The sequence below is a fragment of the Oncorhynchus tshawytscha genome, linkage group LG05 (genome assembly GCF_018296145.1).
Source record: "Oncorhynchus tshawytscha isolate Ot180627B linkage group LG05, Otsh_v2.0, whole genome shotgun sequence".
Taxonomy (NCBI): Eukaryota; Metazoa; Chordata; class Actinopteri; order Salmoniformes; family Salmonidae; genus Oncorhynchus; species Oncorhynchus tshawytscha.
This window is the reverse complement of record NC_056433.1, coordinates 56,333,220-56,355,086: the sequence shown is the minus strand read 5'-3', so window position 1 is coordinate 56,355,086 and position 21,867 is coordinate 56,333,220. Positions and strand designations below refer to the sequence as shown.

The following is a 21,867-nucleotide window of genomic DNA, read 5'->3' as shown; positions in this document are numbered from 1 at the left end:
CACACACAGAGCATTACTCTACCTGCAGGTCTGTGAGTAGTGGAGCTGAGGGGATATGTGTACACACACACAGAGCATTACTCTACCTGCAGGTCTGTGAGTAGTGGAGCTGAGGGGATATGTGTACACACACAGAGCATTACTCTACCTGCAGGTCTGTGAGTAGTGGAGCTGAGGGGATATGTGTACACACACAGAGCATTACTCTACCTGCAGGTCTGTGAGTAGTGGAGCTGAGGGGATATGTGTACACACACAGAGCATTACTCTACCTGCAGGTCTGTGAGTAGTGGAGCTGAGGGGATATGTGTACACACACAGAGCATTACTCTACCTGCAGGTCTGTGAGTAGTGGAGCTGAGGGGATATGTGTACACACACAGAGCATTACTCTACCTGCAGGTCTGTGAGTAGTGGAGCTGAGGGGATATGTGTACACACACAGAGCATTACTCTACCTGCAGGTCTGTGAGTAGTGGAGCTGAGGGGATATGTGTACACACACACAGAGCATTACTCTACCTGCAGGTCTGTGAGTAGTGGAGCTGAGGGGATATGTGTACACACACAAGCGCACTTGCATAAACCCGTGCACATAAGCTTCACTAATCAAATCACATTTTATTTGTCACATATGCCGAATACAACAGGTGTAGTAGACCTTACCGTGAAATGTTTACTTACAAGCCCTTAACCAACAATGCAGTTCAAGAAATAGAATTAAGAAAATATTTACTAAATAAACTCAAGTAAACAATGCAATATGAAAGTAAGAAAATGACAACAATAACGAGGCTAAAAACAGGGAGCTTGTGTGCACGTGTTTATGCAAGCTTGCTTGTTCATGTACACATACCCCTCAGCTCCACTACTCACAGACCTGCAGGTAGACTGAGACTGTGTGTGTGGTAAAACACTAGAATGTGGCTTGTAGCTTTTTGTTGATCCTTGAGTAAAAAGCATGATGTAAGCAGGTGTACAGTAGTTGTAGCCCTTTGGTATAATGCAGAGAGAGGCCTAACGGCAGAATACTGGAAGTGGGTTTGCAACCTGCATATTTGTTAGGCCTAACTATCTCTGCCCTTGCAACGTGTGTGTGTGTGTGTGTGTGTGTGTATTGATATCATCATGTGTGTGTGTGTGTGTGTGTGAGTGCTGGATCTGGCTGGTGTCAGGGTCTTAGCTGGCAGCGTAAGCTTGTCCCATTGACACCCTTCCACATCTGTTCCTAGCTGACAGGCCTGCATTGTCCACATCCCCTCTGCAAACTCAACGCTCTGCTCTTCTGACACACAGCCCAAACACTATTGACCTGGCTAGGATGGCACATCGAGGACAGTGAGATTCCTAACTAGACATCCATTCATTGGAACTGGAATTTTCACACACTTATGGCATACGATTCAGTCAGGAAGAGAGCTAGAGGTTTTCTCTCTCTCACCTCACCTGTCTGCACGCTTAAGAAATGTGCCCAGCCAGACTCCATGGTCTGAGCCATAATTGAGTTGCTCCAGCTCAGATACGAACATGCAGTTCTCAGTGCCTGAGCAACCTGGGCTGCAGTGATAAGGGACTATCTGAGGTGGGCCTCGCCACCAGGCCACAGGTGACTCTGTTGGCTACCAACCCATCCTCTGTAGTCAGGCAGAATTGGGCTGCTGCCAATGAGAGCGCTGTTTGTGTGTGACTCTAGCCCCCCTCGAAGAATCCCTCTCACTCTCTGGACCTTTAACAAAGACCTGTGTAAGCTCCCCTCAACCTCAGAAGATGAATACTATTTAGCCAAGAAAGCTGTGAAAGACACGTGCACACACACACACACACAATTCTCAAACACGCATGCAAACAATATACGCTCACACTATTCAGTCTGCACACACACTCCTCTGCACACCTGGTGCTTTGTGCAGTGGTCAGACAGCTGGCTGGAGGAAGGCTGGGCTTGAAGTAAACAATGTCCTCCTGTCAGCTTCAAATGAGGGGCGGGACACAGAGGAGGAGTGTCAACAGCCTTTTGATGCTCTGGACCATTTCTCTCTACTCATCTATTCTCTGGCCTCCCATCACTCTCTCTTTTTTCCTCTACCTCTCTCCAACCCATTTCTCTCTCTCTTTTTTCCTCTCTCTCTCTTTTTTCCTCTCTCTCTCTTTTTTCCTCTCTCTCTCTCTCTTTTTTCCTCTCTCTCTCTCTCTTTTTTCCTCTACCTCTCTCTCTCTTTTTTCCTCTACCTCTCTCCAACCTGTTTCTCTCTCTCTTTTTTCCTCTACCTCTCTCCAACCTGTTTCTCTCTCTCTTTTTTCCTCTACCTCTCTCCAACCTGTTTCTCTCTCTCTTTTTTCCTCTACCTCTCTCTCTCTTTCTCTCTCTCTCTCCTTTTTCTTCCTAGCCGACCCTCTTTTAATTCTGTCGGACCGCTCTGTGTCTCTGTCTCTGAGACACACGGAAAGAGAGACCAGTATCTCTGTCTGTCTCTGTATGTATCTGTGTCTCTCTTTATTTGACTGGCTGTTGGTGGTGGCTAATGCTGCCATGCTGTGTCTCTGACAGTGTTTTCCTTTATGCCTGTGACAATAGTGTGTGTGTTCCTGACAGTCTGTCTGTGACAGTATATTGCCCGTGACTGACAGTCTGATACTCTGTGCCTGTGACATTGTGCGTGTGACTGACACCCCTTCTCCTCAGTGACAGGCTCAGAGGTTGGGATTGTCTAGCTTTCTCCCAGTCATCATTCAAATACAATGCCTGTGTCAACCAATGTAATTATCTGTCAACAGCTGCTATGGACTCTAACTTTCTCTCTTTCCACTCTCTCCTCCCACCCACCTCCACCACTCTCTCCTCTATCCGTCTCTAGGTGAGAGTGCGATGAGAAGAGGAGCCAGAGAGTGAGGCGATGGGCTGCACCTCTGCTAAGCAGGTGTCGGCCGTGCCCAGCGACGAGGAGGGCCGGGGCAAGGCCTACAGCAACGGAGACCTCTTCACCGGTCAGTACACAGTGTCATAAAGTACACCATCTACATTCCAGCCGCACCTGTAGCCGTCTCTATATACACCTGCCTGCCTAATCTCTCTCCACTCTGTCAGCTGCTGACCAGGCTTCCTTTACCTGTAGAACGTCGTCCCCATCTGTAGCATGTCCCGTAGAAATAGAATTACACATCTGTAGCATGTCCCGTAGAAATAGAATTACACATCTGTAGCATGTCCCGTAGAAATAGAATTACACATCTGTAGCATGTCCCGTAGAAATAGAATTACACATCTGTAGCATGTCCCGTAGAAATAGAATTACACATCTGTAGCATGTCCACTCCCCACACACTGGCCTGTTGGCTATGTTATCTGTATTACCGCTCCTCTGGTCTCGCTCTATAACCAATCTCTATTCTACAAGGGCAGCTTGACTATTCCACCTTTTTTAGTCTGACGTTTTTAAATGAGTACATCAGGCTATATATTTTATTAATGAATGCCAAGTTGCTGACACGGGCAGTGCAGATTTCAGAAAACGTCAATATGTGTCATGTTACCCATTCTATTTCTCTTCCTCCCTCCTACCCTGTGTGAATACTACTTGGTGCAGTAGCCTCTAGGATGGCTGAGTGGTTTGGGTGTTCTGTCCTCTTAGTACTTCATGTTTTAGAGCTCGGACATGGAGAGAGAGAGAGAGAGAGAGAGAGAGAGAGAGCGGGTGAGAGGGTTAAGAAAGTGTATCTAGTTAACAGCATCAATTCTAGCTGCTTGCTGGGCAGGTTGGGTGCTGTGGATAGGATTAGAGAGATGGGATGAGGGATTAGAGACAGATTAAGAATTAGGAGCAACACGCTGGAATACCCACACCGGAAATGGCAGACGACGAGCCACAGGCGGCATCGGTCTGTTCTCCCTCTATCACTATATTCCTCCCTCCCTAGCTCTCTATCACTCTTTCCCTCCCTCTATTACTCTCTCTACGCCCTCTCTCTCTCTCTGTTGGACCCATAGTTATTGGTCTGACCTTTGTGCCTCTCTCTCTCCTTTTTGACTTTATTTCTGACCCTCCCCTATCACTCTGTCCCTCCCTCTATTAGTCACTCCTCTTTTTCTTTTAAGGAATGGCTGCATCGTGACACTTGATTGGAGGAGGAAGGGTAATATTCCTTGAGAGGAAGATGACGTGCATGAAAGATTCTCTTTTCCCTTCTCGGTTCATCTATCTCCTCCTCCCTTTCCTCTCCAGGGCCTCACTTTCTTGTCTTCCTTCCTTCCTCTCCGTATTAAAACATCTCCCTTCTTCTCCATGTCCTCCCCGGCTGTTCAACGACTCCCTCTTCCTCTCCCCCTCCCTTTCCTTCCTCTCTCCCTTATCGCAACATTGGCTCACGGCTCCCTGCCCTCCTCCATCCATCGATACCTTACTCGCACAACAGGAAAGGCTGAGCTCCTTTACACAAACACTGGGGGAATGAGAGAAAATGGCAACACTTTCTGATTAATTGTGTTGCCTTACTTGTTTGTTTTAGCACGTCACTTGTTGTCTTGTTGCAGTTTTACGATTTGATTTGTAGTTGGCCAGACTGTTGTGAGTGGGTGTATTGGTTGTATTGTAGTTTATATAGTCACTATGGGGCTATTGTTGAATGGACATTAAGAACTGCGAATGCAATATGAAGCCTCACGCAGCTGACTACATGATGTAATTCAGGACGTATCTAACTGATTTTACACTGAACAAAAATATAAACGCAACAATTTCTAAGATTTTACTGAGTTAAGAGTTCATATAATGAAATCACTGAACTTTAAATCAACTAATTAGGTCCTAATCTATGGATTTCACATGACTGGGAATACAGATATGCATCTGATGGTCATAGATAGTGTATTCAGATCCCTTCCTCCACATTTTGTTACAACCTTATTCTAAAACTGATTAAATACATTGTTTTCTTCATCAATCCACACACAATACCCCATACAGTGAAATTAGGTTTTTAGTCATGTTTTCTGTTTTATTACAAATAAAATACCCCTTAATGATGAAGTGATAACAGAAATACCTTATTTACATAAGTATTCAGACCCTTTGCTAGGAGACTAGAAATTGAGATCAGGTTCATCCTCTTTCCATTGATCATCATTGAGTTGTTTCTACACCTTGATTGGAGTCCTCTTGTGGTAAATTCCATTGATTTGGACATGATTTGGAAAGGCACACCCAGTTGACAGTGCATTTCAGAACAAAAACCAAGCCATGAGGTCGAAGGAATTGTCCGTAGAGCTCCGAGATAGGATTGTGTTGAGGCACAGATCTGGGGAAGGGTGCCAAAACATTTCTGCAACATTGAAGGTCCCCAAGAACACATTTGCCTCTCATTCTTAAATGGAAGAAGTTTGGAACCACCAACACTCTTCCTAGAGCTGGCTGCCCGGTCAAACTGAGCAATCGGGGGAGAAGGGCCTTGGTCAAGGAGGTGACCAAGAACCCGATGGTCACATTGACAGAGCTAAGGAAGTTCCTCTGTGGAGATGGTTGTCCTTCTGGAAGGTTCTCCCATATCTGCAGCACTCCACCAATCAGGCCTTTATGGTAGAGTGGCCAGACAGAAGCCACTCCTCAGTAAAAGGCACATGACAGCCCGCCTGGAGTTTTCCAAAAGGCACCTAAAATACTCTGACCATGAGAAACAAGATTCTGTGGTCTGATGAAACCAAGATTGAACTCTTTGGCCTGAATTCCCAGTGTCAAGTCGGGAGGAAACCTGGCACCATCCCTATGGTGAAGCATGGTGGTGGCAGCATCATGCTGTGGGGATGTTTTTCAGTGGTAGGGACTGGAAGACTAGTCAGGGTTGAGGATAAGATGAACGGAGCAAAGTAACGAGATTCTTGATGAAAACCTGCTCAGCACCTCAGACTGGGGTGAAGGTTCACCTTCTAACAGGACAACGACCCTAAGCACACAGCCAAAATGACACAGGAGTGGCTTTGGGACAAGTCTCTGAATGTCCTTCAGTGGCCCAGTCAGAACCCAGACTTGAATCCGATCGAACATCTCTGGAGACCTGAAAATAGCTGTGCTGCAACACTCCCCATGCAACCTGACAGAGCTTGAGAGGACCTGCAGAGAAGGTGTGACAAGCTTGTAGCGTCATACCCAAGAAGACTCGAGGCTGTAATCGCTGCCAAAGGTGCTTCAACGCAGTACTTTATTTTTATTATACATTTGCAAAAATGTCTTAACCTGTTTTTGCATTATGGGGTATTGTGAGTAGATTGATGAGGGGGGAAATGATTTGATCCATTTTAGAATAAGGCTGTAATGTAACAAAATGTGGAAAAAGTCAAAGGGTCTGAATACTGTCCGAATGCACGCTACCTTAAAAGGTGTGTGCATAAAAAAGTCCGTATCTGGTGACCACCATTTGCCCCATGCAGCACAACACATCTCCTTCGCATAGAGTTGATCAGGCTGTTTGTCGTCAGTGGAATTTTGTTCCACTCCTCTTCAATGGCTAGGCGAAGTTGCTGGATATTGGCGGGAACTGGAACACGCTGTTGTACTCGTTGCTTCAGAGCTATCTGGCCGGTATAGTTGAAATCGGGATTCATCCGTGAAGAACACTTCTCCAGCGTGCCAGTGGCCATTTGAAGGTGAGCATTTGTCCACTGAAGTCGGTTACAACGCCGAACTGCAGTCAGGTCAATACCCTGGTGAGGACAACGGGCGTGCAGATGAGTTTCTGACAGTTTATGCAGAAATTCTTCAGTTTTGCAAACTCACAATTTCATCAGATGTCTGGCAATCAAACAAGCTAAGCGTCAGTATAGAGACAAAGTAGAATCTCAATTCAACGGCTCAGACACGAGGTATGTGGCAGGGTCTACAGTCAATCACGGATTACAAAAAGAAAACCAGCCCCGTCACGGACCAGGATGTCTTGCTCCCAGGCAGACTAAATAACTTTTTTGCCCGCTTTGAGGACAATACAGAGCCACTGACACGGCCCGCAACCAAAACATGCGGACTCTCCTTCACTACAGCCGACGTGAGGAAAACATTTTAAACGTGTTAACCCTCGCAAGGCTGCAGGCCCAGACGGCATCCCCAACCGAGCCCTCAGAGCATGCGCAGACCAGCTGGCTGGTGTGTTTACGGACATATTCAATCAATTCCTATCCAAGTCTGCTGTTCCCACATGCTTCAAGAGGGCCACCATTGTTCCTGTTCCCAAGAAAGCTAAGGTAACTGAGCTAAACGACTACCGCCCCGTAGCACTCACTTCCGTCATCATGAAGTGCTTTGAGAGACTAGTCAAGGACCATATCACCTCCACCCTACCTGACACCCTAGACCCACTCCAATTTGCTTACCGCCCAAATAGGTCCACAGACGATGCAATCTCAACCACACTGCACACTGCCCTAACCCATCTGGACAGGAGGAATACCTATGTGAGAATGCTGTTCATCGACTACAGCTCGGCATTTAACACCATAGTACCCTCCAAGCTCGTCATCAAGCTTGAGACCCTCTGTCTTGACCCCGCCCTGTGCAACTGGGTACTGGACTTCCTGACGGGCCGTCCCCAGGTGGTGAGGGTAGGCAACAACATCTCCACCCCGCTGATCCTCAACACTGGGGCCCCACAAGGGTGCGTTCTGAGCCCGCTCCTGTACTCCCTGTTCACCCACGACTGCGTGGCCACTCACGCCTCCAACTCAATCATCAAGTTTGCGGACGACACAACAGTGGTAGGCTTGATTACCAACAACGACGAGACTGCCTACAGGGAGGAGGTGAGGGCCCTTGGAGTGTGGTGTCAGGAAAATAACCTCACACTCAACGTCAACAAAACTAAGGAGATGATTGTGGACTTCAGGAAACAGCAGAGGGAACACCCCCCTATCCACATCGATGGAACAGTAGTGGAGAGGGTAGTAAGTTTTAAGTTCCTCGGCGTACACATCACAGACAAACTGAATTGGTCCACCCACACAGACGGCATCGTGAAGAAGGCACAGCAGCGCCTCTTCAACCTCAGGAGGCTGAAGAAATTCGGCTTGTCACCAAAAGCACTCACAAACTTCTACAAATGCACAATCGAGAGCATCCTGGCGGGCTGTATCACCGCCTGGTACGGCAACTGCCCCGCCCACAACCGTAAGGCTCTCCAGAGGGTAGTGAGGTCTGCACAACGCATCACTGGGGGCAAACTACCTGCCCTCCAGGACACCTACACCACCCGATGTCACAGGAAGGCCATAAAGATCATCAAGGACATCAACCACCCGAGCCACTGCCTGTTCACCCCGCTATCATCCAGAAGACGAGGTCAGTACAGCTGCATCAAAGCTGGGACCGAGAGACTGAAAAACAGCTTCTATCTCAAGGCCATCAGACTGTTAAACAGCCACCACTAACATTGAGTGGCTGCTGCCTACACACTGACTCAACTCCAGCCACTTTAATAATGGGAATTGATGGGAAATGATGTAAATATATCACTAGCCACTTTAAACAATGCTACCTAATATAATGTTACATACCCTACATCATTCATCTCATATGTATACGTATATACTGTACTCTATCATCTACTGCATCTTTATGTAATACATGTATCACTAGCCACTTTAACTATGGGACTTTGTTTACATACTCATCTCATATACTGTACTCGATACCATCTACTGTATCTTGCCTATGCTGCTCTGTACCATCACTCATTCATATATCTTTATGTACATGTTCTTTATCCCTTTATACTTGTGTCTATAAGGTAGTAGTTTTGGAATTGTTAGCTAGATTATTTGTTGGTTATTACTGCATTGTCGGAACTAGAAGCACAAGCATTTCGCTACACTCGCATTAACATCTGCTAACCATGTGTATGTGACAAATAAATTTCATTTGATTTGAGACATCGGTGGCATTGTGTTGTGTGAGACAACGGCACATTTTATAGTCGACTTTTATTGTCCCCAGCACAAGGTGCACCTGTGTCATGATCATGCTGTTTAATCAGCTTCTTGATATGCCACACCTGTCAGGTGGATGGATTATCTTGGCAAAGAAGAAATGCTCACTAACAGGGACATAAACAAATGTGTGCAAATTTTGAGTGAAATAATAAGCTTTTGTGGTTATGGAAAATCTCTGGCATTGTTTATTTCAGCCCATGAAACATGGGACCAACAATTTACATGTTGCGTTTACATTTTTGTTCAGTATAGATTACGTGTGCATAAGAAACATCCTCTTTAGACTTGAGCTGTAAGTAATATGAGAGTAATAGTCTCCCCTAGTATGAGATCACATAAGCCCCTTTCATTTCGAAACGGCTAGGAAAATAGTGGAATATAGTGTTGTTACCTGGCCAGGCAGGCTTGCAGGGCCCGGCGGGCTTGCAGGGCAGTAATAATGACTCCTGCTCTGACATAGTATATTGTTAGGGAACCAACCCAGGCAGTAGAGGACGACCAATAGTTTTTTTTTTATGGTCAAGGAGGCCGATGGCCGATATTCAATATCATTAAATTGGAAAATGTTGGTGACAAAATGTCCCAGTGACATCAATTTTTGGTAAAAACAATCTAACTACATAATGGTAATAATTGTATTTTATTTATTTGAATGATAAATCTCTTGGTAAACTGGGTGAATTTAAGATGGCATTAGCCTACTCTCACAATACAGGTGATTGCATATTCAATAGGAGTGTGTGCATTACATTGAGTTATTGAGCTTATTCTGACTGATCAGTGGAGTCAATGGTGCTACAGATGACAAACAATCTGTTTTGTCTTCCATGTGGGACTTACACTGAGTGGACACAACTTTAGGGACACCTTTCCATGATAGACTGACTAAGTGAAAGCTATGAACCCTTATTGATGTCACCTGTTCCATCCACTTCAGTCAGTGTAGATGAAGGGGAGGTGACCGGTTGAAGGAGGATTTTTAAGCCTTGAGACAATTGAGACATGGCTTGTGTCTGTGCCAGGCAGATGGTTAATGGGCAAGACAAAATATTTAAGTGCCTTTTGAACAGGGTATGGTAGTAGGAGCCAGACGCACTGGTTTGAGTGTCAAGAACTGCAACGCTGCTGGGTTGTTCACGCTCAACAGTTTTCTGTGTGTATCAAGAATGGTCCACCAAAGGACATCCAGCCATCTAGACACAACAGTGGGAAGCACTGGAGTCAACATGGTTCAGCATCCCTGTGGAGCGTTTTCAACACCTTGAAGTCCGTGCTCCGACGAATATAGGCTGTTCTGAGGGCAAAAGGGGGTGCAACTCAATATTAGCAAGGTGCTTCTACTGTTTTGTACACTTGTGTATATTAGTGTACTGATCAGCATTTGCATAGAAGCATCACTCCAACATGTCACAACTGTATGGAAGGACATCGTATAGGCACAGTTAGTTTGACAATCTAAATGAACATCTATTCAGTGCAAGTGGGTCCAATGTCATGATTTGTGATCACGGATGCTTATTTTCAGTCATCTGTGATCTGGGAAAAGTAGCAGCCAGGACGAAATTCAAAACGACTCATCTATCCAGCTTGCTAGCACAGTAGCTAACACATCAGATGAAAGGGTTAGTTATCTGTAATCTTTGCTAACAGGTCACATAGCTTTCTGCTTAGCTAGCTAGCTTGCTTATTGCATGCATGTCCAGGCACGTCAGCGTGAGCCTTATTATTAGTGGATTAAACTAAACTGATACTTGCAACAGGAGTTCGATTTTAGTCAGTCTGTTAATCTGTTTCTCAGTACTGCACATTTCTATTGGAGAATGAGCTAGCTTGCTGCTGCTGGTTTTTCCCTCATCAAATCAAAGTTTATTTGTTGCCTGCGCTGAGTACAACACCTTACAGTGAAATGCTTACTTACAGGCCATAACCAACAGTGCAATTTTTAAGTTACAAATAGGTATTGGGTGAACAATGGGTAAGTAAAGGAATAAAGGCAGTGAAAAATAACAGGAGAGGGGCTATAATACAGGAGAGGGGCTATAATACAGGCACCGGTTAGTCAGGCTGATTGAGGTAGTATGTACATGTAGATATGGTTAAAGTGACTATGCATATATGATCAACAGAGCAGCAGTAGTATAAAGTGGGGGTGGGCGGGACAAAATGTAAATAGTCCGGGTAGCCATTTGATTACCTGTTCAGGAGTCTTATGGCTTGGGGGTAAAAGCTGTTGAGTAGCCTTTCGGTCCTAGACCCAGAGACATTCCACGGCATTGTGCAGTGTTCGTGGCTCAGGCGGTGAGCGGTGACTGGCATAGCAGCAGTTTTGCTATGTAGATGGATGATAATCGGTCGTTCTCTATCACAGGGCAGGGTTAGTGTAAATGTCATGTCTGCTTCAGTCCTATGGAGACACAGTTTAAGCTGGGAGGGAGCCTGACCAGGCAGGGGGCTCTGACTGGCAGACTGCAGAAAGGAGAGAGTGACAGCCTGCTCTGACCACTCAGCCTGACTGGGAATGGACACACACTCATTCTCAAACTGACACACACACTAGTTCCAACTGACACAAAGCCACTCAGTCAGCTCTTAAAGGTCGACACAGAGCTCCAGCTCCTAATGAGAAAGATGTCCACATTAGAGAATCAGTTTTTCTCAAAATAGAATCGCTTTCTCTGTCATTGTCCCTAAAATGGCCCTATCATCATTAAGACGCAGCAAGCAGCCCTGTCGCATCTGTTTCACCCCGTCGTCTGTCACAGCCAGTGGAGACGAACACTCACTGATACACATCCACTCCAATATGGACAAATGTAGGCAACCTGGTCCCAGAGCTCTGTGCTTTAGCCAACTGCCTGTTGTTGTTATTGTCATGCCATACAAGGACATACCTGGACAGATCTGGGACCAGGCTAAAAGAAGACGGATGGGAATAGATAAAAACATTATCCATGCAATAGTCATTTTCCTCCGTCCTTATAGGTTCATTCTTCATGTATTCATGTGCCTTTAATGTCTGCTCAGTGTTAGCCGTTTTTTTCTCCTGTTACCTGTCTCTGTTACTAAGCCACAGTGTCTGATGGTTGATTCACTGTGTGTTGTTTGAGGTAGTGTGTGTAGGCGTGTTCAGGCGGGCTGCTTTGCTCTGGCATGTTTACATTCCCCAGGCAGCAGAAGAGAAAACGACGTGTTCTTTATCCTCCCTCTCTCTCTATCCCCCGTCTCTCCTCATAGTTAGTCCTGTCTGCCCTCTAGGGTGTCTGATCTGATGTTGATGTCTTTCACACACTGATGACGCACAGTGTGACACACACACAGGTGATACAGGTGTCAGGGAGGATGCTGCGTCTGAGGGACTGAAGCACAGAGACAGACGACGAGAGGAGGGAGTGAGTGAGACCGTGTGAGGAGAGAGCGGTGAATAGAGTGTGTGGGACAGTGAGAGGATAAGAAGTAGAACAGCATACAGGCTACAGAGACCATTCAAATAGACTGACTGCACATCCCACCCTCCCACTCCTTCCTATCAGTCATATGAGTCTATTTCAGAGAGAGGGCCAAATACACAGAATCCAGCTGATAATACATGGTGTGTGTGTTGCTTTCTCAGAAAACTGTGGATATCTCCTCAGGAATATAGTTACCTGTTTTTCCGTCCACTATTGGGTGGGGTTTCTCTGTGTGAATGTGCAGTGCCACTCGTATGCAGGAGTAGTTTTATTTATCTAACTGTTCTCTCTGGTTTTTCTCTCTCCATACAGATGAGTACAAGATGAAAGGAGTGGAGGAGGTGAAGTACATGCGTGGAGAGGAGGACCGGGTGAACGCACGCAACCAGGAGAACCTGGTGAGAGAGGAGACACACACACACGCAGTCTGACTGTTCATCAACACACAGAAAACACAGTCCTCTTTGACATTCTATCAACACATGCAAACAGACAGTGTTTGTGCTAAATGCACATGTCCACAGAAGCCCCCCACCCAACACACACAGCCATGGTGCCTCCCGAGCAGGTAGAGACAACGTGTTGGAATGTGGCAGCACTAAAGGCTGTTTTAACCCCTTCCTTCATGGCCTATATTTTGTGAGCAATAGCTAAGATTTATTCTTTCCTACAAACACTGTAAAATAACCAGGAAAAAGTGCACACCCTTTTGGATGAGGTAACGATTGAAGGAAAGGAATCAAAACTCGAGAGGAATGAAACTCCTACCCTACTGTTGATTGTCATTTCAGTGTCTCTTTATTCCACCAGTGTTGTGAATGTGCTGCCGTCGTCATAGTCGCATTAGTTTCGACATATGCGACAGCTGGCTTAAAACATGCAGCAGAACAAATGTCATTTTCAGAAGTGACTTTTACTATTTTTAGAAAGCTTAACGGGAACTACTCACAGGGGACTGTTTCTCACAGACGCACATTTTAATCCTGCAGAGTCAAAGTGCGCACACACCAACAAATAGATTTATTTGTGACGCTGCATATCCATGAAATGCCTGTAGTGAGCATACGCAGTAGCAGAGTGATCTGAAGGCTGTGGAGAGGGCAGCTCCTAGTTTAAAACATGCTAAACCCTTGGCATGCCATGCTCCTCCAAAGCACAGCCAGCACCTCTAAAGATCCAGGCCGGTGAGGAGGTTTTTCCCCTGGTCAGTCCCTTTTAGCATCCCAGCCAGCGTCTGGGTCCAGGCAAGAGCAGAGCAGACCAGGCTCTCATGCACGAGATCTACAGGCCAGCCTGTCTCTTCCCAGCACCAGGGGTAGGCCAGCCTGTCTCTTCCCAGCACCAGGGGTAGGCCAGCCTGTCTCTTCCCAGCACCAGGGGTAGGCCAGCCTGTCTCTTCCCAGCACCAGGGGTAGGCCAGCCTGTCTCTTCCCAGCACCAGGGGTAGGCCAGCCTGTCTCTTCCCAGCACCAGGGGTAGGCCAGCCTGTCTCTTCCCAGCACCAGGGGTAGGCCAGCCTGTCTCTTCCCAGCACCAGGGGTAGGCCAGCCTGTCTCTTCCCAGCACCAGGGCCACAGCTGGGCCTGGTAACTCTTACCTTCAGCCACAGACCTGTCAGTCCCCTAACCATAAGGACACACAACACAGCAGGGTACGGATGTTTCCAACCTTAGGGCCCTGGCTGGTGGGTCAGGTAGATTCTATCCCCCCATGCCTACTACATGGGCAGATTGGGGTTCAGGGGGCTCTGTGTGCAGTGTTGTGGGTTAGAACTATGAGCTGATCTGTGTGTTTCAGGAGAAGACCTCTTTACAGTACAGGGGGAAACCGCACAAAGAAGGCTCTGGAGCCAACGCCAACAGGACAAAGTGAGTAATAACATGTTTGTTTGTGACAAAGTGAGTGTAATAATAAAATGTGTGTAATACCACTGTGTGTACATGTTATCAGCTAGTCATTGGTGTTACTGTACTTTTTATATGTATTCATAAATGGTTTTGGGCAGTGTGATTAAATCTGTGTGTTATCACTAGTGGAGCTGAGTGGCTAGTGTCTTTTGTTTCCAGACATGTATTGTGGCTCTGTTTCTGTTTGGTGATATTGTGAGTGGATTAGCATGGGTGCTGGAGCTGTATTTAGTTTGCGTTTGGATTATAGACCTTTGTTGGGAGTACTCCATAAAATGATTATTCAAATTCCTCTATAACCACGAAGGCTCTTGCCGAAGCGGGGGTTTAGAACTGTGTGTGTGTGTGTGTGTGTGTGGGGGGTGTAATGGAAAATTCTAGTGGTGTGTTTGTTGCCTCCTGTTTCCTCCCCCTCTAACTTCCTCCTTCATTTTCTTTCTCCCTCCCTCGTTCTCACTCTCGTTCTCACTTTCTCTCTCTCTCTCTCTCTCTCCCTCGTTCTCACTTTCTCTCTCTCTCCCTCCCTCGTTCTCACTTTCTCTCTCTCTCCCTCCCTCGTTCTCACTTTCTCTCTCTCTCTCCCTCCCTCGTTCTCACTTTCTCTCTCCCTCCCTCGTTCTCAGTATCCACACATCAGAGAGCCAGCAGGAGTTCTTCAGGATGTTGGATGAGAAGATTGAGAAGGTGAGGGGGGGGAGGGACCAGCCAGCAGGACCTGAACATTTTAAAGAGACCGTCTCCTGTGAGATTGGGGGCTGCTAAAAGCAAACTCTGACAGGCAGGAAATACTTCAAATTGAGATGCATTCAGATTAGGACTTTAAAAGACTACTTTAGTCCTATCAACTCACCCGTCTTATCTAACTTCTCCATTTATCCTACGGAGATGCTATCTGTCCTGCCTCTCATCACTCTCTTCTGTCTCATCTGTGGTGTGCCCACAGGGACAGGACTACTGTTCAGAGGAAGACGAGGCAGAGGATGGGACATAGCAAACGAGGCCTGACTCAACCCCCGACAGAGAGCCTCCCAGAGTGTGTGCGAGTGCATGTTCGTCTGAATCAGTGTGTGTATGTATGTTCCACTGCCTTTGTATGTGATTCTGTATGTGTCTGTGTGAGCATGTAGGTTTTTTGTGTGTGAAAGCGAGATGGATAGCTATTCTCAAAGACTGTTGCCCCCCTCTTGGCTGTCGTCCCATTGGGCCCCTGAGTGGATTACTGGAGGGAGAGACGAACGAGGAGACATACAGACAGACATGTGGACTCACTGCCCTGCAGGACTATGGAGAGACGCACATGGAGACGGACATGCAAACCGACATGTGGACTCACTGCCCTGCAGGACTATGGAGGGACCCTCCCCTCTACCCCAACTACCACCCCAGTGAACTGTACTGTGGTCCCTGGTCCAGCTTTGTGTATACCACCCCATGACTACAACATGGAGAAGGAGGACGAACAGAGGAAGAATGAGCATTATGGGAGTCTGGGAGACACCCTCATGGTTTCCACCCTCCATGGCCCTGACTTGTGCTTTGCTTGTGAGGAGCAGAGATGTGGATAGAGAAAGAGAGGTGCTGGGGAGGGGGAGGCACTTCCATAACCCCCATCAGACAACGGAGGCTCGCTGCTGCAGTGGGCCAGAGGACCTGCGAGAGGGTAGGGGAGGGGAGGGGGAGGCACTTCCATAACCCCCATCAGACAACGGAGGCTCGCTGCTGCAGTGGGCCAGAGGACCTGCCAGAGGGTAGGGGGAGGGGAGGGGGGGTAAAGAAACCTAGATATTTTAATAAGAGAAAGAAGAGTCAGTGAGTGGCTTATTTTGAAACTCTGAACTCCTGCCTTTTTGAAGGACTTTTTTATTATGTTGATCCAGTTCATTATTTTTAGTTTTTTTTTAAATGTTTTTTGTTTGTTTTGTTTTTGGCTTCTATCCTAGTGCATCACCTCCTGCAGCCTACAGCTCTATAGGTCAGAGTTCATGTGTCACTACACAACCTGTCCTCTTAAATATACCCTCAACGCTAATATACCAGGCCCTGGCTATGTGAAACACACTCAACTTCATATGCATAGATGCAGACACAGAAGTGCACACTCGTACATACAGACACACGCTCATACAGACAGACCAATGCAGATAGACTCATGTGTATGTATGTGTATACACACACACACATATGCCATTGTATTCCTGTCATTCTTTAGCCACGTGTTATGTTAATAGGCTGTGATGTTTTGGGTGAATGTTGGAAGCAGCAGCTATGGGTTTCTGCTGCTGGACTTATTCATGTGCACTTGTAGTGTTTATTACTCTCTCCTCTGCATTGGTAGCCCAGCCTCCACTTCTCTTCAACTCAGCAGTATTGACGCTTACTGGCAGCGTGGAGTCACCCTCTTTTGACACACACACACTGCCTTTTCATGGAGTGAGAAGTGAGATTTAAAGGAAAAGAGGTGTGGTTGCCTGGGATACACAGCCCTCAACGTTATTCTGGCATCATTACTCGATCGTTCCTTTTTCATTTGATTCAGTACTTTTTGTTTTTCTATTAAAAATAAAAACACAGGAGCTGTTCATCTGCTGTGTGTATATATCAGTTGTGGAAAAAGTACCCAATTGTCATACTTGAGTAAAAGTAAAGATACCTTAATAGAAAATGACTCACTTAAGTGAGTCACCCAGTAAATTACTACTTGAGTAAAAGTATTTGGTTTTAAACATACTTAGGTATCAAAAGTATGAATAATTAACTTATATTAAGCAACCCAGACTGCACAGTTTTTTATTTACAGATAGCCAGGGGCACACTCCCAACAGTCAGACATAATTTGCAAACGATGCATTTGTGTTTAGTGAGTCCGCCAGATCAGAGGCAGTAGGGATGACCAGGGAGGTTCTGTTGATAAGTGTGAATTTTACCATTTTCTGTCCTGCTAAGCATCCCAAATGTAAGACATACCTTGGTGTCAGGGGAAAATTGTAAGGAGTAAAAAGTACATTATTTCCTTCAGGAATGTAGTGAAGTAAATGTTGTCAAAAATATAAATAGGAAAGTATGGATACCAAAAACCTACTTAAGTAGTACTTTAAAGAATTTCTACTTAAGTACTTTTAACCACTGGTGTCTGTGTGACTCGAAGGTGGTATGTGGTTAACAGAGTAAGGAAAGTCGTTTCATGCTGACATCACTGTTGGTTTGAAGAGTCAGTAGATTTTCCTCTGGTACTGTTCCCAAAGCCATGGTGCAGTTTATACATGTGGAGTGTAGACACCTTCTGGTCCAGACTGATGCTTTGTGCCATCTGGTGGTTGAATATCAGAATTGCACCTGAGGCGTCATGAATTACAAAGCCTATTCAATAGGGCTGGGGGAACTCACGATACGATATTATCACAGATACTTAGGTGCCGATATGTATTGTGATTCTATATGTATTGTGATTTGATACTGTGATTTTTATTGTGATTTGATGTCCCAAAAATATGGCTCATGTCTGCTGCAGAGAGGTGAGAGACCCATGCGCAAACGAGTTTTGATCAGTCATTGAAATAAAAGTGCTGAAAAACATTTGGAGAACAAGCTATGAAGGAAAAGTACTGGAATGTTCGTGCAGGTACAGCCAACCAGTGCAAAATGAATGCGATATTGTCAAGACAATACGATATACAGTGGCAAGAAAAAGTATGTGAACCCTTTGGAATTATCTGGATTTCTGCATAAATTGGTCATCAAATTTGATCTGATCTTTATCTAGGTCACAACAATAGACAAAGTGCTTAAGAAAAACAACAGTGTGTGTTATGAGTTTGTCTATATTGAATACATAATTTAAATATTTACACTGTAGGTTAGAAAAAGTATGTGAACCCCTAGGCGAATGACTTCTCCAAAAGCTAATTGTCAGGAGTCAGCTAACCTGGAGTCAAATCATGAGATTTGAGATGTTGCTTAAAGCTGCCTTGCCCTATAAAAAAACACTAACAAAATTTGAGTTTGCTATTCACAAGAATTGCCTGATGTGAACCATGCCTCAAACAAAAGAAATGGAATTGTTGACTTACATAAAGCTGGAAAGGGTTACAAAAGTATCTCTAAAAGCCTTGATGTTCATTGGCCCATGGTAAGACAAATAGTCTATAAATGGAGAAAGTTCCGCACTGTTGCTACTCTCCCTAGGAGTGTCTGTCCTGCAAAGATGACTGCAAGAGCAAAGCGCAGAATGCGCAATGAGGTTAAGAAGAATCCTAGTGTGTCAGCTAATGACTTACAGAAATCTCTGGAACATGTTAATGTCTCTGTTGACAAGTCTATGATACATAAAACACTAAACAAGAATGGTGTTCATGGGAGGACAACACAGAAGAAGCCACTGCTGTCCAAAAAAAACATTGCTGCTAGTCTGAAGTTTGCCAAAGTGCACCTGGATGTTCCACAGCAGTACTGACAAAATATTCTGTGGACAGATGAAACTACAGTTGTGTGTTCCTTCCAAACAACTCAACACTGGAGAAGGAAAGTCACAGCACACCAACATCAAAATCTCATCTCAACGGTAAAGTTTGGTGGAGGGAGCATCATGGTTTGGGGCTACTTTGCTTCCTCAGGGCCTGGACTGCTTGCTATCATTAATGGAAAAATTAATTCCCAAGTGTATCAAGACATTTTTCAGGAGACTGTTAGGCTGTCTGCCAATTGAAGCTCAACAGAATTTGGGTGATGCAACATGACGACGACCCAAAACACAAGTAAATCAACAACCAAATGGCTTCAACAGAAGAAAATATGCCTTCTGGAGTCCTGACCTCAACCCAATTGAGATGCTGTGGCATGACCTCGAGCAATTCACACCAGACATCCCAAGAATATTGCTGAATTGAAACAGTTTTATAAGGCGGAATGGTCCAGAATTCCTCCTGACCCGTTGTGCAGGTCTGATCCACAGCTACAGAAAACGTTTGGTTGAGGTTATTGCTGCCAAAGTAGGGTCAATTAAATCCAAGGGTTCACATACTTTTCCCACCCTGCAATCTGAATGTTTCCACGTTGTGTTCAATAAGGACATGAAAACGTATAATTGTTTGTTGTTAGATTAAGCTGACTGTGTTTGTCTATTGTTGTGACCTTGATGAAGATCACATTTTATGACCAATTTATGCATAAATCCAGGTATTGCCAAAGGGTTCACATACTTCTTCTTGCCACTGTATATTGTCAAAAATACCCCCCTCCAATCACCACTGTATTCTCACAACTATCGATAGAGATCTTTCAATTTACCTTGGGTCATTAGTGGGTCACGAATGGATTTGTTTAATTTGGAAACCAGCACAGGTTTTGAGTGTTAGTTTATAGTGCTACTGTTCTTCACAAGGGGCTGGAGCGGATCACTCGCTCTCACACACACACACTCATTTTCACATTCTCGCTCACAGGGGCACATATAATAATAATAATAATAATGAGCAGCCACTGTACAGCAGCACAGAGAGTGTCCCAGTAGGCCTAGTTCCTACAGCCAGCCAAGGAGAGAGGGGGAGCGACAGAGACTGATGTTGCCTGTTAACCTCAGACAGGAATATGGGCAAGACAATGTTATTTCCACAATGAGGTAAGGACCCAGTAAACCCCTCCCTTCCCATGTGAGTGTGCTCTCATTAGGGTACAGCATGTTCTAGCAGTCTGGCTGAGAGGTTTGAGCCCCAGTTTGCAGTGTGTCTCACACACACACACACACACACACACAGTTACTGGAGGTTTATCTTCTGGAACTGTGTGTGGACAAGGGGCTACTGGTTCTGTGAGCCACTGTGAGATCCAAGTGGAAGTAAGTGATGGAGTGGTGCCTGGCTAGGGGAGGGGCTTTATGATGATTGGCAGGCTCTAGCTCTGTCCCCATTGGCTAGTCTCTCCCAGTGAGACTGCTGGCTCCGTCTAGTCAACGCTCTGCCAGCCTGACTTCACTCAGCTATTACTCTTAACTCAATCCAGCAGCTTCTAACTCTCTGCCTTTCTCTCCATTTCTCTCCTTCAACCCAACTTACACACCCGCAAGCAGCTCTTAGTTCCTGGCTCCATCTCCATTGCAGTAGCTGTCTCTGCCTCTCCAACTGTCTCCCTATTTGTTTGTGAAACTTTGTGATGCTGCTCCATATGATTACCAAGGCCAACACCCTTCCAATCAGAGGAGCCACAGTTACAGATGCACTATAATGGATTGAAATGCATCGTCATTCAAAGGGCCTCTCCAAGTATTCAATGCTCTTCACATGGCATGTCGGAGAACTTGCGTCAGACACTTCCAGTATGTATCAGTAGCATTCTCCTGGGAATTGTCCCTGTCATACAAGTACTGTATCTACTTTACATGATTAGGGAGGGAGCTGTAACATCCACTTTAATATAGTGCACATAGGCCCTACTGTATGTACAGCTGTGAGAGGAGAGGAGGCTGTACGTGACAGGCTACTTGTGTCTGAGTCTCTCCTCTACCCTCTGACCACATGGAGTGTTTTCTTCCACCATCTGTGGCTGAGAGCCCTAGAAGAATGAAAGAATGGGACTTCAGATCCCCCCCTTCTCCCTCCCCCTCTCTCTGTGTGCACCGGCCACACCGAGAGCTCCTTCTGCTGGGCAGCCTGCTCCAGTGATCTTTCATAAAACACACTTGGAAGCCGCAACCAGAGAACAGACATTTTATCCTGTTTCTGTGGGCATATTTTTCTGTCCAGCTTGTGAGCAATGGTTGGGTGTGCATAATTCCTCTCCTCTCCCCCCTGCTCTAGTGGCTCCATCACTCTGATGGACAGGCAGGAAGACGGTTCTCCTCTCAACCACACAGAGAGATTTATATAACCCAGCTCATTGGTATTATAATCACACTACATGCCTGTCTACTGAAATCACTTGGTTTGCACTCAATTGTGTGAGTCATGTTGACTGAATGCTAATGTTTGTAGACTTACAATATTCAGTGCTCTTGCAGAATTGTGCTGTTTCCTTCCAAGGGAAACATGAGATTTATTTTAGGGAAATAAGGCACATTACTACCATGCCAACTTCTAACCATCCATTAATTACATTTACAAAGCTATGAGAATCTACCCTGCTATTTTGAGTGGCTCTGAAATTCTGGTTTTGACCACAGTTTAGAACATCATAAGCTTGGCAGTAGTCAGGATGGAGCATGCAAGTTAGAATTAGTCTCCCTTCCAGACAAAATGGAACTATGCATTTATCCCAAACAGAAGTGAAATGACAGCCGTTAATGCAGCTCTGCATTTACAAAGGTTGAAAAGGACAATGGATTGCATGTGAAGTACTGTGCCTTCGGAAAGTATTCAGACCCCTTGACTTTTTCCAAATGTTTTCATGTTACAGCCTTATTCTAAAATGGATTAATTTAAAAAATCCCCAGCAATCTACACACAATACCCCATAATGACAAAGTAATCTATTTTAGCAAATGTATTAAAAATAATAAATATAAATACTTTATTTACGTAAGTATTCGGACCCTTTGCTATGAGACCGGAAATTGAGC

General features: G+C 45.5%; 1 protein-coding gene across 2 annotated transcripts in view; it reads left to right on the top strand.

Annotated features, from left to right (window-relative positions):
- The window catches only part of LOC112250919 (uncharacterized protein C1orf21 homolog), a 32,446-nt gene extending 16,454 nt beyond the window's left edge, over positions 1-15,992 (top strand). For both annotated transcript variants that reach the window (XM_024421473.2, XM_024421472.2), the window contains 5 exons: positions 2,856-2,985; positions 12,727-12,812; positions 14,212-14,282; positions 14,945-15,005; positions 15,265-15,992. In XM_024421473.2, the coding sequence (XP_024277241.1) occupies positions 2,895-2,985; positions 12,727-12,812; positions 14,212-14,282; positions 14,945-15,005; positions 15,265-15,312 (357 nt within the window). In that variant the 5' untranslated portion in view covers positions 2,856-2,894 and the 3' untranslated portion in view covers positions 15,313-15,992. The remainder of the gene's footprint in view (positions 1-2,855; positions 2,986-12,726; positions 12,813-14,211; positions 14,283-14,944; positions 15,006-15,264) is intronic.
- Positions 15,993-21,867: the final 5,875 nt, after the last annotated feature.